Source organism: Macrotis lagotis, chromosome 5, assembly GCF_037893015.1.
Source record: "Macrotis lagotis isolate mMagLag1 chromosome 5, bilby.v1.9.chrom.fasta, whole genome shotgun sequence".
In the NCBI taxonomy this organism is placed as follows: domain Eukaryota; kingdom Metazoa; phylum Chordata; class Mammalia; order Peramelemorphia; family Peramelidae; genus Macrotis; species Macrotis lagotis.
In genome coordinates, this window is record NC_133662.1 from 137,319,863 (window position 1) to 137,337,316 (window position 17,454).

Genomic DNA, 17,454 nt, shown 5'->3' on the forward strand with positions numbered 1-17,454 from the left:
ATTTCACCAACTCCTGTGAATTCAGATATCATCTCTTTTTGTTGATAAACATTAGAATGTAAGCCCTTTTGAATCACACTACATTGCTCAGCACATTGTTAAATTTAATGATGTTTGTTGATTGGTTGATTGAAAATTTATATTGGCTTTTAGAAAGGACAAATTTTACATACAAAGATGAACAAAATACATATCCACACATATGTTCAAATGCATTTATAAATGTGAGTACATATATACTATATGTGTACATGCATATAGGAAAAAATCTGGAACAAAACCAAGCTCCAACTGTTTATTTAGATGTCATAATGCAAACTCATGCTTCCCTTTTTTTTATTGTACTAAACAGAGTTGCCTAAATTTACAAAGTAAGCAGCATAATCACTTCAAAAGTTCCTAGTAGATGGTAAAATCTTAATGGATAAGAATTTGATGATCTTTAATTTATTTTTTATCTTCATCCCTTACTAACTAGTATTGTATCCTGCAAACAATAGTCAATAAGCACTAAGTGACCGACTGATCACCCTCTTAGGTGATCTCTGTTATTCAACATAAAAATGCAAGGAATGAAAAGTCACAGAGAAAATCAATAATCAACTACAAGTATACCTCAAAGAAAGCATGACTTAAAAATTCCTCAAACAATTAGAGCAGGAAAGAGTTTGGAAATTGCTGAAGGTACCCTGGTGACTTTATCAATATAGGCCCCAGTTGGGCAACAATTACAGTTAAACATGTACCTCTGAAACATTTTCTAATTTACAGGAGGGCAATTTCATAATAAAGAAAACAGAAACTATTGTGGCTGTTTATTTCCTCTAGAGAGAAACTATTCTGAGAAAATAATAGGGGAAAAGAAACTTGATGTCAAGTCATATGGTATCTGACTTCAAGAAACTAAGAAAAACAGAATTCTCTCTACTTACCATTGTAAGAAGAGAAGGATATTTAAGGATGGGATAACAAGATAAAACAGAAATATGATTGCCAAATTCGTTCGATTCCTTGGAAAGTTGAAAAGTCTATGAATTTATTGTATTTCGTGTAAACTAAAATAGATCTATAGATTTGCTAGATATGTTTAAATTTTGTAAAGTAATCATCTACAAAATGAAGTAATGAGGATATGATTTTTTTTAAAACTCCGCTTTTATGTAGTGCTTCAGTTTAACTCAACAACACTATTTTATAGACAAGGAAATTAAAGATAAGTGATCCGTAGTTTTACTTCTAGCAAGTATCAGAGACTGGAGATTTCAAATTATCAAATCATATAAAGAATAAAATGTAAATAATCATAGAATTGTGTTATTCTAGGTTTTAGAACTGGCAGTTGCTTAGATATTTTGGAGGAGGGGGGAACCAAGACCCTCCTTTAAAAGAAGAGGGAACCATTGCTCATTGTCTCATAAGTTGTTAAGTAGCAGAAGCATATTTCAAATTAAGGGCTTCTGACTACAATTCAAGTGTATTTTTTACACAAAAAGGGAGAATTAATTCCTATTCATCTATTCAATTTAGTGACCATCTCAGGGAGTAGTAACAACCCTGGGAAATTGTGTGTATACATAATATATGTACATATATTATACATTTATATTTATATCTGCACAGTCATATCTATAAATATAAAGACACAAAAACATAAATATGTGTGCTTATGTGTTTGTATATATATATATATATATATATAAAGACAGATTATATATATATATATATATTTTTTAGTATGATACTGTGATTTTGTTGGATTTACTTGATTCACATATATCCTGTAAAAGAATTTCTCTCTTAAGATTTGTAACTTTTTGTTCTTAAAGAATTTCTTTAGACACTAAGTGGTCAAGTGACAGAGAAATATTTTTGTGTGTTTGTGTATATGTGTGTGTGTATTGTGTGAAAAGAGAGAAAGATAGAAAGATAGATAGATGTATAAATATGTGTATGTCTGTGCGTGTATGTATGTTGGACCTGTGATTTCTTTGATATATTGTTCTCCTGGATGAGGAAACTTCTACCACTGAATGTTGAAGCTTCTTTGGTAATTTATAGTCTTGCAGAGTGATTTTAATACAGTGAGTGATTAAATGACTTGCCCAGATCTTCTCAATTCTGTGATCTCTCTCTCAATCTCTCTCACACACATAAATCAATCTAACAATGAAACATTATATATCTGCATATATGTGTATATAGAGCAGAGGTATAATATGAAGAAATATTAATCCTTAGAATGGAGGTCTCAAGTATTCTCAGCATTACCATTTTTTACAGGCTTCATTATGAAAATTTTCACCCAGACTATAATTGGAAAGGCTCTCTAATATCTTCTAAACAAAGATTAATGACAAAAATTAGCTTATTGAATTGAGAGAAGATGCCCTGTAGAAATGTTTGGGGAAGAAAAAAAATAGGTTAGAACCAATCTTGTTGAATATCTTTATTGGTAAGTGTATTTGTCTTCTAAATTTCTAAAGCTTTTGAAGTTTATTAAGGATAAAACAGAATTCAATTCAAGAAGTGGGAAATGTAGGCTGTGAATAAAATAACATTCATATTGGTCAATGTAGACTATCATCATCAGATATTTAGGATCTCATCTTTGGAGGAGACTATTAAAATCTGAGAGCCTAACCAAGATAAAATCTTTTAGAGAACTTGAAATAAAACCAATAAAGAAAAAAGAAGACAAATAAAAAGTTTATGCTGTTTGAGACTTTTATTTTTGTTTTAATAATAAACAACATTTAAGGATTATCATGTTAAAAAAACAAAACTAGTCAGGGAAGTGAATGTTATTTTAATGACCTCTTTAGGTTGTCTTCTTTATCATCTGGGTCTTGATCACTATTGGACCTTTATATTTTCCTTCTTAGTATCATAGTATAGGTGCCTAATGGTAGAAGACCCAGTCTACAGCATTGACCTTAAGGAGAACTAGAAATCTCTGATGGTCCAAAACCTTTGATCTCATCATCATTTTATTTAGATTAGAAAGCAAAAAATAAAGGAAATTGGGGTGGCTAGGTGGTGCACTGGATAGAGGACCATCCCTGGAATCAGGAGCACCTGAGTTCAAATCCATCCTCAGCCATTTAATAATTACCTAGCTGTATGGCTTTGAGCAAGCCACTTAACCCCATTGTCTTGTAAAAAAATAATAAAAATTAAAAAAAATAAAGTAAATGGAAAAGTTAACATAGAATAGTAGTCATTAAATAGATCTTTGTGTATGGTAAAAAAAAATTGACACTGTTTAACAAATTTACACACTGTTTAAATGGATCATCCATTAAGAAGATTATGGACTCTTGCCAAAGTAGTTCATACAACTGTGGAGACATTAGTAATAAGATAAAATGTTCTATCAAAAGATCTGTATCATTTAAGGGCTTAGATTTGGCTGACTTGGGTTAAATGAAAGGAAGAGAAATTTCCAAAAACAATTCCCTATGAGCCTATAAAAAGTATTAGTGAACCAGACCAAAAGGAAATTATTTCTACTAACCCATAGAAGATGTTTTCCTCTTGACTTTATGAACTTAGAAGTGAGGGTACTGGATTATTTCCAGAATAATAGTTTAGAATATTTTTACCAATCAAGAAGTCTGAATTAAGCTCCTACCATGTAACAGTCCCCATGCTGAGCCCTGGAAATATAAATATGATATAATGAGTATGAAACATTCTCTTCATGGGCTTAGTTATAGAAATGACAACTCAACCTACAGATTGGAAAGTTTCTTTATAGAGCTGTAAATAAAAGATAACAATAATAAGTATATTTTATGCATAAATTAAAAACCCTCACTGAATTTGAAAGAAAATGTAAGTGAAAGAACGTAGACTCCAGAATGTTAGACAAAGGAATTACCTAAATAACTTCCTGTTTTTTTATAAAATATCTTGGGATATAATAACAATATGTCTTAGAAAGGAGGATTGTAGATTTTTCTTGAGGTACTACCCAAAAGTTTTGATTGCCCTAGTGATAGGAATTATTCATAAATTGTACAAAAGACAATAAACCTGGTTAAATTTCTTTTTAAGGTTGGACATAACATTATTACTACCAGGAATAAAACTAATTCTACTAATTATGTAATTATTCTTTTACATAGAACAAGAAGGGGATGGAGAAAAAATGTAAATGATATAAATAGAAATTGTAATTGTTGATCTCAGTCTGAGTTTCAGGAAAGGGGAGAATTAGAAGCTTTCAAATTAGAGAAAATGAAAAGTAGATTAGACCAAGCACTCAGAAACATAGTGTACTGAACATTCGCCCAGCACTGACAAAAGGAGAGACTAAATTATCTAATAGTTATGTTTCATCTTTACTTCTTGTGTGCTCTCAGAAAAAGCTCTCACCTTCAGGGGACTGGGAAATTATTTATTAGTATAGGTTTGAAATCACTGTAATTTGCTTCACTGAATTGTACAATGTTGAAGAAACTGAAAATTAGAGCAACTAACATATATGTGAATGAAAATACTTCATATTCCATATGGATCCTTGGTTACTGAAAGCTTAATCAATGGAAATAGTACCAGGGACTACTTCATATTTGGGCACTTCACTGTTTTGGTGGCTGCTTTCAGTGAGTTCTTTTTCCTCCTGCTAAGTGGTAGAATTGATGTAGAAATTCAGTCTGAAAGTTATAGAACATTAATTAACAAGATCCCTTATAGATATCATCCTGAATAATGCATCTTTTCCCTTTACTAGAGTTCATTTTGACAAACTGTGGTTCTCTTTTTCTCCCATTTTACTTCTTTTTTATTTTGATGAAAGATTTTATTTATTTTGAATTTTACAAATTTACCCCATTTTTCCTTCCCTCCCCCCAACCCCCACAGGTGGCAGTCTGTTAGTCTTTAACGTTATTTCCATGGTAGGCATTGATCTAAGTTGAATGTGATGAGAGAGAAATCATGTCCTTAAGGAAGAAAAATAAAATATAAGAGATAGCAAAATTACATAATAAGATAACGATTTTTTCTAAATTGGAGGTAATAGTCTTTGGTCTGGGTTCAAACTCCACAAGTCTTTCTCTGGATACACATAGTAATTCTCCATCACAGCCCAAAAATATCCCTGATTGTTGCACTGATGGAATGAGCAAGTCCATCAAGGAGATGATCACCCCCATGTTGCTGTTAGGGTGTACAATGTTTTTCTGGTTCTGCTCATCTTGCTCAGTATCAATTCATGCAAAACCTTCCATGCTTCCCTGAATTCCCATCACTCCTGTTTTCTTTTTTTTTGTTAATATGACTTTATTTATATATTACTAAAATATTCTTGTTTAAGAGTAAACATAATACCCCTCCCCCACAAAAATATAGAACCTCATGAGAAATAAAATAAAAGAGAAAAATGTGTTTCATTCTGTGTTCTGATACCATCAACTCTGTCTCAAGTGGATCACATTCTTTATCATAAGTTCATCACAGAAGTTCCTTACATATTTTTCCACAGTTGCTGATTGTAATTCCCTCTATCCATTCCTCCCCACTACCATATATTATATTTTCTCTCTACTTTCATTCTGTCCCTCTTCTAAAATGTTCTATAGGGTAGCTGAGTGGCACAGCAGACAGAGCATGGGTCCTGGTCTCAAGCCCACATACCGCCCCAGAGACCCAGCAACCACTCATCTGCATGGTGCCAGACAGGCCACCCAATCCTAGAACCTTGCAAAAAAGTAAAAAAGAAAATGTGTTATATCTGACTATTCTCTCCTGTGAGCTACCCTCTCCTCTATCACCCACATCTCCCTGTCCTCCTTCTCTCCTTTTTACTCTAGATGTCTATACCCTATTAAGTGTACATAGCGTTTCCTCTATGAGCTATTTCTGATGAGAGTGAAGGTTCCCTCATTCCCCCTCACCTTCCCCCCTTCTATATCATAGCAAAATCTCATTGCAAAAAATTATATCTTTTATATGAAATATCTTAGCCTATTCCACCTCTCATTTCTCTTATTCCCAGTACATTTCCCTTCTAGCCATTGACTCCATTTTTACAATATATTCATCTTCAAATTCATCTCTCTCCTGTGCTTCATCTATAAAAGCTCCTTATACCTGCTCTATTAAATGAGAAGGTTCATATAAGTATTATCAGTATCATTTTTCTATGCAGAAATACATGCAGTTCATCATCATCATTAAATCCCTCATAATTTACCCTTCTCCACTCTCTATGTTTCACCTGAGTCCTGTACTTGAAGGTCAACCTTTCTGTTCAGCTCTGGTCATTTCAATAGGAACATTTGAAATTCCCCTGTTTTATTGAATGTCCATCTTTTCCCTTGAAAGAGGATGTTCAGTTTTTCTGGGGAGTTGATTCTCAGTTGCATTCCAATCTCTTTTGCCTTCCAGAATATTATATTCCAAGCCCTACGAACCCTTAATGTAGTTGCTGCTAAGTGCTGTGTGATCCTGACTGCAGCTCCATGATATTTGAATTGTGTCCTTCTGGCTGCTTGTAATATTTTCTCTTTGACTTGGGAGTTCTGGAACTTGGCTATAATATTCCTGGGTGTTGTTTTTTTTTTTTTATCTCTTTCCCAGGGAGATCGGTGGATTCTCTCAATTTCTATTTTTCCCTCTGATTCTAGGATATCAATTTTCCTGTAGGATTTCTTTAAAAATTAGGTCAAGGCTCTTTTCCTGATCATGACTTTCAGATATCTCAATAATTTTTAAATTATCTTTCCTGAATCTGTTTTCCAGATCAGTTGTTTATTCAATGAGATGTTTCACATTTTCTTCTAATTTTTATTCTTTTGTTGTTGAAGTATTGATTTCTCATCAAGTCATAAGCTTCCATTCTACATCTGAAGGATTTGTTTTCCTCAGAGAGCTTTCTTATCTCCTTTCCCATCTGGCCAATTCTGCTTTTTAAAGCATTCTTCTACTCAAAAACTTTTTTGAACTGTTTTATCCATTTGATCTAAGCTGGTTTTTAACTTGTTATTTTCTTCAGCATTTTTTTTAGATCTCCTTGACTAAACTGCCGACTTCATTTTCATGTTTTTTCTGCATCTCTCTCATTTCTTTTCCCAACTTTTCTTATATCTCCCTTACTTGATTTTCAAAATCTTTTTTGAACTCTGTCATAGCCTGAGCCCAACTTCTATTTTTTTGGAGTCTTTAAGATGCAGAAACTTGTACTTCCTCATCTTCAGACTGAGTATTTTGATCCTCCTTGGGATCATAGACAAAGTATTTATCAGTGATCAGGTTCCTTTTTGTTTCTGTTTACTCATTTCCCTAGCCTGTGCCTGGTTTGGGGGTGCTTCCTGAGCTTGTGAGATTTATTGGGACAGCCCCACAAGGACCTCAGTGTGTGAGGCTCTGACTGCTCTCCTGATCTGTGAATGACCACAAGCATACCCATCTGCCATATGGTGGTGGTGGTGGGGGGTCTAGACTGCGATCAGGATCTGAATGTGGTCAGAGCCCCAGAGTCCTGTTCCAGGGACAGAGACAGACTTCAGCAGTCTCCCTACACTCCCTTACCCTCTGTGGGCTGACTACTCATGGTGCAGCTGCCTAGAGGCTCCTGCTTGCTGGCTCCACAGGCCTGCTTCCATTTCCTGAATCTAGGCTGCCATGACCAGGCCATGAGGGCCTGAGCTTCACCCTGGCTCTGGCAGAGGTCTCCCTGATGATCTTCCATGCTGTGCTTGGTGTTCCCTGGGGTTCAGGTCAGAAAACTGCTTCTACTGCTGGAGCAGGCACTCCCAGGTGCCCCAGGAGGCTGAAGTTTCTTCACTTTGGTGGGACTGGCCCTCTAACCCCAAGAAACAAAGTTTTTCCACTAATTTCCAGGTTACCTTGGGCTGGATAATTGCCTCACTGGATCTTTCTGTGTGTTCTGTCTCTCAAAAATGTAATCATACTTTTAAGATTTTTGAAATATTTTGGAGAGAGCACTTAAGAGAGGCTCTTCTCCTACCACCATCTTGGCTCTGTCCCCCCCCCCCATTTTACTTCTTAACTGGGTTTTCTCCTCTTCTACTTTTTTTTCTAAATATAATTTTTCTATTCCTTCTGTAACTCTGCATGAGTATTTTTGAACATCTGTTCTGTGTAAGATAATATGCTAGGCAACAAGAGTATTTCCCCTATACCTACAAACCAGTGCTTCTATCCATGAAGATTTATCAAGGCTAACTCTTCCCTCCCATTCACATAAGAATTGTATTTTTAGATGTGAAAGGGATCTTAGATGTCATCTAGTCCAGTCTTCTCATTTTTTCAGATGAAGAAACTGAGACCTAGAAGTATGTCTATTCAGTAGAAGCATTACAGTTATATCACAGGACCTCTGATTCCAGATCCTACACTTTTTACAATCCACCATGTTTGCCCCCTGTTTTTATTATTGGGGCCAGGATTAATGAGACCATCTAGATAGCATTTTAGAGAATACCTTTTAGATGAAAATCATTTAAATCATTGCATTAATCAAATAAGATGATGTACGCAAAAGTTCTTTGCAAACCATAAAGTGTGACATAAATGTCAAGTAATTTTTATCATAATAAAGATGTGTTGATTAAATATCATCACAACCATAATTATTATTGATAAAATTCTCCAGTGTGTGAAGTAAACTTATTGACATTGAGAAGTCACAATAAGCAGAGAAAAAATTTCTCTTCAATTCTTTCTGAACACAAAGCACCCATTGCAATTTTCCTATATTTGACCTCCCCTTCTAAGAAGCTCTTTTTATCTTTCTGAATTTACTTAGTTTCATGCATTCATTTAATGATATGGGAGATATCTTTATTTACTCTGTGTGTATGTGTGTGTATGTGTAAAAGAACGAGAGAGAGACAGAGAAGACTGAGAAGTTACATCTGGGTCTATGTAGTATTCTTTATTCAGTGTTTCTTAGTACAATACCAATTAGAAACTTAATGAAGGTTACTTGATGATTAATTGTCTCTCTATCAGGTCACTAATGCAGTATTAATTGTCCTAGGAGTTTGTTAAATGTTTCAGTCCTCATTTTGATAACATGAGAAACCAAATTTAGGAGTTCCTAGTAGATGAAATGTAACAAGACAAATCAGAGTTCCAATTATTTTCCCTAAAATACTTTAAAGTAGATAGCACAAAGTACTTTCCCGTATACATTTCTGGAAAGATCAAAATGAGAGAAATATACTGCATATGTAGAAGAGTAGAATTAAAAAAAATGGATGGTAAGTTTATTTCTCCTTGTCAATAGACATATGAAAGATATAATTTTAGAGTATGTTTTTTTTTTCCTGGAATAACCTTGCTAACACACACCTGTGTTTACAGGAAAATGTTGAAGGCAGAGACTGCAGTCGCTGCAAAGTGGGCTTCTTCAATTTACAAGAGAATAATCACAAGGGCTGTGAGGAATGCTTCTGCTCAGGAGTGTCAGATAGATGTCAAAGCTCCCACTGGACCTATAGCAGCGTAAGTAGCAGCTTCTCCATTCTGGCATAGCAATACAATATTGTTCTTTTGTAAAAATCTTCAAGCAATTTTCTCTACATGTATCTTCTTCTGGAAGAAGAAGAAATTGGATTTTCTTTCAAATAAGTAGTTGATGCTATTTGTGAATCTTTGATTGGAACCTTTTGAGTCATTTCACAAACAATGTGACAAATATCCTACCACATGGTTCTGGAGAGAATGGAATCTCTTGGAGCAAGGTAGCATGGAGTCCTATGAGAGTGGTATGATAGATGTCAGCTAAAGCATTAATGGAATTGAAGTCTGTTTGACCCAAAGAGAACAGGATTCAACTGAGAAAGCATTAGCTAGCTATAGAGGGCACTCCTTTCTCTAATTCACCACTAATTTCAGGACTCTGGGCAAAAAGAAAACTTTCTTTATATAATATTTGCTAATAATTTCTTCTCAGTTAAAATGTGAATGTTTATTTGATCTTTAGTTTAAGATATATTATGCAAAATTTGAAAGCCAGAAAAATTTCAGAATGTTAAATTGTTGGCTATGCTATTTAACTATTATTTAAAAATCAGTGAGATTCTATTGTACTAACATAAATAGTCTTTTAAAGAGTTGGGGTACTATAAATTATGATGTAGCCCCAGGGTTCCCTTCCTAATGATGATCTCTGAAAAACCTATCTGATTTTCAAGGTCTATTATGTATCAATTTGTACCTAAAAAAATAACTCACAAAGCTCTAACAATATTTCTTTACCAAATCAACTAGGTGATTTGAACATCAGTTCAAAGCAAAAAAATATTTAATGAAACAAATAAGATGACAAAGAAAGTTTACTCTGTACACTCAGGGTTGCACTCTCCTGAAAATTTCCCCAATGCTAATAGAAACATTTATATTCTTAGGGCACTATACCAAAAAGAATATGCCTCTCTCATTGTTGTTGGCTACTTTTCCTATACCTGTTAACCTTTTGGCTAGTCAAGTAATGTCTTTTGACTGTAGTCTGCAAAGTGGATTCTTCTCTGCATCTCTGTTTGGTGCTGATGCTTCACAGCAAGTCAAAGAACCCATGGGCTCTCTGCTTCTCTCTGTTCTACTGTTACTGCCACTATGTGGCTTTCCTACAAAGAAGGGTTTTCTGTAATTGGTGTACTGCTTCAGAAACTTCTTCAGTTCTTCTATGATTTAAAACTGAAAGCAATAACAATTGGTCAGAGAGCAGGAGTCCTCAATTGAAGGTTTTATCTAATCTATCAAGCTTCTTTGTTTATGCCCAAACAGTTACTCTCTGAGGTCAGTTGACTATTTGACTTAGACTAAGAAAAATCTCTTTCAATCCTTTTAGTTTATTACCATGATGCCAAGCATTGTCCAGTCAGACCATGTCAGTAGTAAAACTAAAAAGGACTGGGCAGAGTTGATGACTTTTGAGTTATTTTCCTACCAATAAAAAACAGCAGACTTCCTTACAGTTTCAGAAGAGAAGTGGCAATATTTCTTAAGTTTCCAGCATATAATCAACAATGAAAAGAGAACAATTTAGATGTCAGTTCTGAAGAACAGTAAGGTCATTGTACCTTAATTTCTAACTATTTTATGGATAATTTACAATTCTGTTCTTTGATGAGAACATGATTTTATGTGTCATTCAATGTAGTATATTTTAGAGGCAACACAGGGTTATGAGTAAGTAAAGGGTTGGACTTAAGAATACCTCAGTTTAATAGCTTAATGACCCTGGAAAAATCACTTAACCTCTCCGATCCTCAATTTCCGGGGGTGATGACAATATTCATTTTACTGAATTATTATAAGGATGAAATGAGATAATATGTATAAAATACTTTGCAAGCCCCCAAAATTCTGTATGCTAAGAGCTAGTATTCTGGATGCTAAGAGTTAGTAATCATCATATAAGTGATAGAATAAAAATCCCTTCTGATGCCATTCTTACTTTAATCTATTTTGGAAGTTATATTGTCACTACTAATATGGACTCCCTCAGTACTTATAAAAATCATATTTTTAGGTTCTCACATCATATCTATTTCTTATCAATGCTTTTCCAAAAATCCTTTAGAAAGCATCCACCTGTTATACAGAGGTCTTCCTCTTGTTTTCATTTAATATATTCAGAGTATTATTATAACATTCAGACTATCTATTGTCTATTATTCTTCCTATTATGCCTCACCTCATTTTTAGGTTATCTGTATTCCTAACAATGTCTTTACCCAATTTTTCAATATTGTCTATTATAAAAAAGTTACTAATGATGGATTATTTTACAATAATTATATTTAGTATAAGCACAGCTGTACTCTACTTATAATTATAAATGCATGTAATACTTATGTATTATATTTATAGCCTTCTTATACCCACTCTTCATCTTTATATTGCCTTTAGGATAACTATTTTCCTCTTGCTTTTTAAGAAAAATCTGTAATTCTTAGGTGCCTTGATATTCTCTCTATTTTAAACCCATTTATACCCGGTGGGAAACTTTTCTACTTACAAGTTCACATTTAAATAAATTACACTGTTTCTTACATGCCTTTTTTTTCCCTGAGAAGTTGCCTTTCTTTACTTATTGATTCTGTCTCATTTTCTGATGCTTTAACACCCCTATCAAAATGGAATTCTGGGATGTCCATCATAATCACTCTTTCTGTAGCTTTATAGACATCACATTTCATTATAAAAATAGCATGACTGACTCTATTTTATTTCGCTAAGTTCATAAATGCTGTCTTTAACATTCTTAGAGAGGCTACAGCTCACCAGTCAAAAATGAATCATACTATTTATAGTTTGACACCATCATTTATGAAATACTCTAATTCTCCCTCACTCCTCTATGCTGGCTGGTTTGTTCACATTCCTTATCTCAGTTCTCTTTCTACTGCACTTTTGCTTTGCTGCTGATCCAATATCAGAAGATGTAACCCCAGCAGCTTCCTGATCTTTCTGTCCCAAAACCAAAGGTTCTGAAAACCTAATACTATTTCAGTCACTTTTCCTTTATCTTCTCCTCCATTTCTCTGCATCTTTTTCTTTATTAGCATAGCCTCAATTTAAGCAGCTTTTCCCTAAAAGCAATAAAATATTGATGAAAAATCTTAGATTTAGATTAACTTTGATAAGACTGTTACATTGTAGCCCTGGGTGAGAATCATTGTCCTTTAATAAATGAAATCAGAATTTAATGTACTTAGCTGCTCAGAGGTCTGCCTTATCCTTTGCCCAAGAAGAGATAAGGTTAGCAGGTCTTGATGTCAGATGGGCAATGAGTGAGGCTATAAAATATTGGCAATGTATATGTTAAAAATGTGTCAGCACTGGAGGCCAGAAATGGTTGAATTTTTAAGGCAGATGTGGTCATTTCATTTCTGTTCCAGTCCTAAAAGATATAAGTGGAAGTTTAGACAAGGATGAGTTAGTATTAGTTGTGAACTAAGGCACAGATGAAAGTAGCAGAGTAAAGACTAATTATTGGGATAGTGGGAAGGGGAAAAGCAGATAAACCATGGGAAATGAATCCAAGTAAATTCAGGAATCCAAGTAAAGACAAGGAGCTGTTGAGATAAGAATGAGAATGAGGTTGTAAACATTACCTAGGATCTCTCCTAGGAGAATTAGTTTTTTCTCCATAGATATTTTGATCAACTGTAGGCTTAGAAAGAGTGGTCTGCTTTCATGTTCTAATTTAAAAGAAAGATAGATAACCTAATTCTGTTAAGATAATATTTGCCCTTGAATTAAATTAGAGAGGTAATGCTACATTCTCTATAGATTTGTGGACCTATCTTCCTTCCCTCCTCTCCTTTTCCATCCAATCTAGTATCCAAGGCTGTAGCTGTCTGATTTGAAGCACAAGGATGGAGACCCAAAAACAGAATACTGTCTGGAAGCCCTGACATTCCTGTCTTTAGGAAGAAAATTTAAAAAGAATATCCTAAAAACTTAAGGCTAGGGAATATCTAAGTATTCAGTTCCCTACAGATATTTAGACTTTTAATTGGAACTTTTCTCTAAGATTATGAACTTGATTTTCAAATTAAAAAATACTTTACTTTTTTGTTAATTTTTAAAATTTTTCTTAAATATATTTTTATATTTCTTAAAACTTTATTCCAAGGGCAGTTACAGAGTAAGGACTTGGTGGATTCCAATTTCTAGATCAAGGATCCAAGATTTATGACTTTTAGAGCCAGAAGGGACCTTAGAGGTCATCAGTTTCATCCCTCTCATTTTATCAAAGAGGGAAATGAGACTGAGAGAGGTTAAATGACTTGCCTATTGTCACACAACTAGTAAGTGATTGAGATAGGATTTGAACTTACATTTTTCTTCCTCCAACCCCAAAGCTCTATTTACTGCCCCATCTAATTTAACGTTATTTATGCATTCCTTTTAAGATAAATGATATGGCTGGCTGGTATCTTACTGATGTAACTGGTGGTCTAAGGAGCTTACCTCATCAGGACAGTTTTGGTCAATCCCAACAACTTAGCATCAATAGCAAGGATATTAAAAGAGAGCTACCAGGAATCTATTATTGGAGTGCACCTGAACCATATTTAGGCAACAAGGTGAGTTCTTTCTTGTTTTGGTATATTTGGTTATATGATTTTTTTTTATTCTTATACTTTTCATTTGAATATATAAATTCCTCATATAATGAAATGTATCAATTTTCTTATGTGATGAAATATATGATTTATAATTTATTTATATTAAAAACTGCATAAATGAAATATTAAGTTTAAGTTAATATTGCTATACATAAAATTTCTTGAAGAAATATATTAATTTTCATATAAATATATAAATTTCTTAAAGAAATATATAAATATTTGATTGTATTGTGGGATTTCTAGAAGGGTATGGTCAAAAATTCCACAGGATAAAAGGTATGAATGAGTTAATCATAACCTCTACTGATGGGGAGAGTATCCATAGATTCTTCACAAGATAAAATTATGATTTATTCAACAACGTTGTGAACAAGGTATTTTAAAAATAAGGGTATTTGCTTAGAGGACTAAGAAAAAGGTAAAAATAAGATAAGTTGACTTTATAATATCTCCCACAATGGCTAACATGAAGTTGGAAATCAGAAAATATATTTGAATGAATGGGTGATTGAGTAAATTAATGACTCCCTAGAGGAACTGATGATAGCTACTGTGACTTATGAATCTGTGAAATTCAGTTTAATCAATATGGCCCCAGCTGTTCAGGATGCATATATTCTAAGGTTAAACTGACTTGTAGACTAGTCATTATCTCTTCCCTGGACCTTCCAGTCACTCCCTTGATGTGAAAGAGTTTTAGTTAAGTTTCTTTGTCTCTTCCTTCATTACTTATTAGGCAATTCAGAAAATATTCCTATTTTAAAGTTCCAAATTTAAAGTTCCAAAGTTCCAAAATATTCCTATTTTAAACTACTTCTAGTCCCTCATCCCAACAGAAGACAGAGAAGTCTCCAATTAGAGTCACCTTAGTTCTTTCTCTAAAACTAATTTTGATGCCTGAACAATTTTTGTCCTTGGATTAGAGTATGCAACTTGTCACATGTACAAACTACTAGTCTATGTGTTGAATTGTGAATAATGAGGGGAGCCAAACCCTCATACCCACTTCTTGCTGGAATGTCTCCCCATTGCCACTATTACAGTACTGCTCTCTCCTTTCTTACTACAGTAAGAAACTGAATTCCTTTAATTGATTTAGAGATCTTTTCTGGTGAACTATATTATCTGTCAAATTTAACATTTGACTTAGGTAAAGAAAAAATCCTTTGTTAAGACTTGGGGATGTGGGAATAGGACTAAATACACATGTACTACATATGATTTAAACCCACTCATACATATATAAACAGATAAATTAATGTAATAGGGTCAAAGACCTAAACTGTATCTGGAGTACAGTGATTCCACATATAGGGACTTTGGTCTTTAGATACTTGTGTTTGTTTGTTTTTACAAGAATTCCTTGGAAAAATAATTTGATCTATTTATTTCAAAGATTACTAATAGTTGCTTGGTTCATAAAAGTTATCAAACACACCCTTTTAGTTCTAAAATTCTTACCCTTGGGGTCTCTATCCTATATCATAAGTGCCTTACATGGTCCACTATATCTAAGGGAACTCTAGCCATGCATCTGCTCAGCCTTCTCTTCCTTTTTAGGAATCATATTCAAATCCATACATCCATTGCTATTAGAAAGAGTGTCTCAATCTATTCCCTTATGTCTCCATTCAACACATAACTCTCCAAATCAAAATACTCCTTCTTGGCCACTACCTACCTACTTATGTGGTGTCCCCCTTAAAATAGAAGCTTCTTGAAAACAAAGTCTGTCTTCACTTCTATACTTGCATATTAAACACTTAACGTGGAATAAGACATAAATACATTTCAATTAATTTATTCAGTTATTCATCCTTTGTCAGCTAATTGTAAATCTGGCTTCTAGAACATGCTTACCCCAGAACCACTTTAGAGAAAATTCCATTATAAATTGAGTCTGTTTTGTGCTTGGTTTCCAACTAAGTTAATTGTTGCTTTAGGAGAAACCTTAATTGATAAAACCAAAATCAAATTTTGCTTTAAGATATCTTTATTTTGAATGCCACAAATTTGTCTATACTAAATCTGAAACAATAAACACACTCTGAGAAATCATTCACATGCTGCTCAGTGAATGGGAAATAGCTATTTTAGTATATTGAATAATGTCACAACACAGTAATATTTTCCTTTTTAACCCAATCTATGAATATCTTACAAAAATGTATATGTTGATATATATTCAAAATACATAAGGCATATTTAGTAAACATTTAGTCAATATCATGAAACCTAATTAAAATTGAAATGCATTTGACATCATAAAATCATTCACACATACATATAATTTCCCTTGTTTTCAAAAAAGGGCAAATAAAAGTATAATGTAATACTAAGCTGAAAATAATCACCACAAAATATGAAGGTACCTTATTTAGGTCAGAATTTGATAGGTTCCAGATAGTTTACCTTCTGAGGATGATAAGAAAATATATTTCAATGTAGTTTATAATAGAAACATACTTGGCAATATTTTCTCATATTGCTTCTTTAAGCATATCTGCTTCTTTCTACTGGCTGAAAACCAATCCAACAGAAGGAAAGTGAGCATGTGAGACATTTGGCAGGATCATATCCAAAGAATTTGTATATCCTGTTCATGGTTTTAGGTTCCCAAAGATAACTTCCTTTGTCCTGGATGACCTGCCTCTAGTTACCACCCACAATGAGTCAGTTCATATTCTGACACAGAATGTTCACATCAAAAAACAAGACTTGTCTGTTCTCCAATTTCCATTCAGTGAAGAAAACACTGGTAACAGGGTGTGCAAATTGTTTGAATATGGAAGAAATTTTTAAATATAATGTGGAAGCCATTTGTGGCTTACCGTCAGGCAGCTTGGTATGAATGAAACAATTTGCCTTAATAACTGAACCATATAAATTTTTGATACTACAATAATACTGCAAGCATTTGCAAATTACTGCAGTACATCTTAACTGTCATGTCACATCACATAAATTACAGTCATGATGGCATGTTTAGCTTGGATGATTTAGTGTCTTGCCAAGGAAATGGAATAGTGTGGCTCCTTGTTTGTAAATTCAATAAAGTCATTTCCTCAGTCATTGAGACTAGATGAAGTCAGCCTCTCTTTGGCAATAACTGTTAAGTGTACAAACTAGAACAGCTGCCATCATGGGACAGGGGGTGCTAATGTATGGCAAACAGAATGACTGTGTCATCTGCTCAAAGAGGGAACTTTCTAGGCAGCCCTGCCTTTTAGTCAGTGGATATGCCATCAATGTCTTAACCTTTTTTTTTAACTATTGAAATTCTTCAGTCTTTTGTCTAAAGAGAGTCTAACTATGAAGACTGTCAAACTTCTTT

General features: G+C 33.7%; 1 protein-coding gene across 5 annotated transcripts in view; it reads left to right on the forward strand.

Moving 5' to 3' along the window:
* Positions 1-17,454, forward strand: part of LAMA2 (laminin subunit alpha 2) — an 811,978-nt gene that overhangs the window by 399,181 nt on the left and 395,343 nt on the right. For all 5 annotated transcript variants that reach the window (XM_074187557.1, XM_074187558.1, XM_074187559.1 and 2 more), the window contains exons 11-12: positions 9,337-9,477; positions 13,902-14,075. In XM_074187557.1, coding sequence (XP_074043658.1) covers positions 9,337-9,477; positions 13,902-14,075 — 315 coding nt within the window. The remainder of the gene's footprint in view (positions 1-9,336; positions 9,478-13,901; positions 14,076-17,454) is intronic.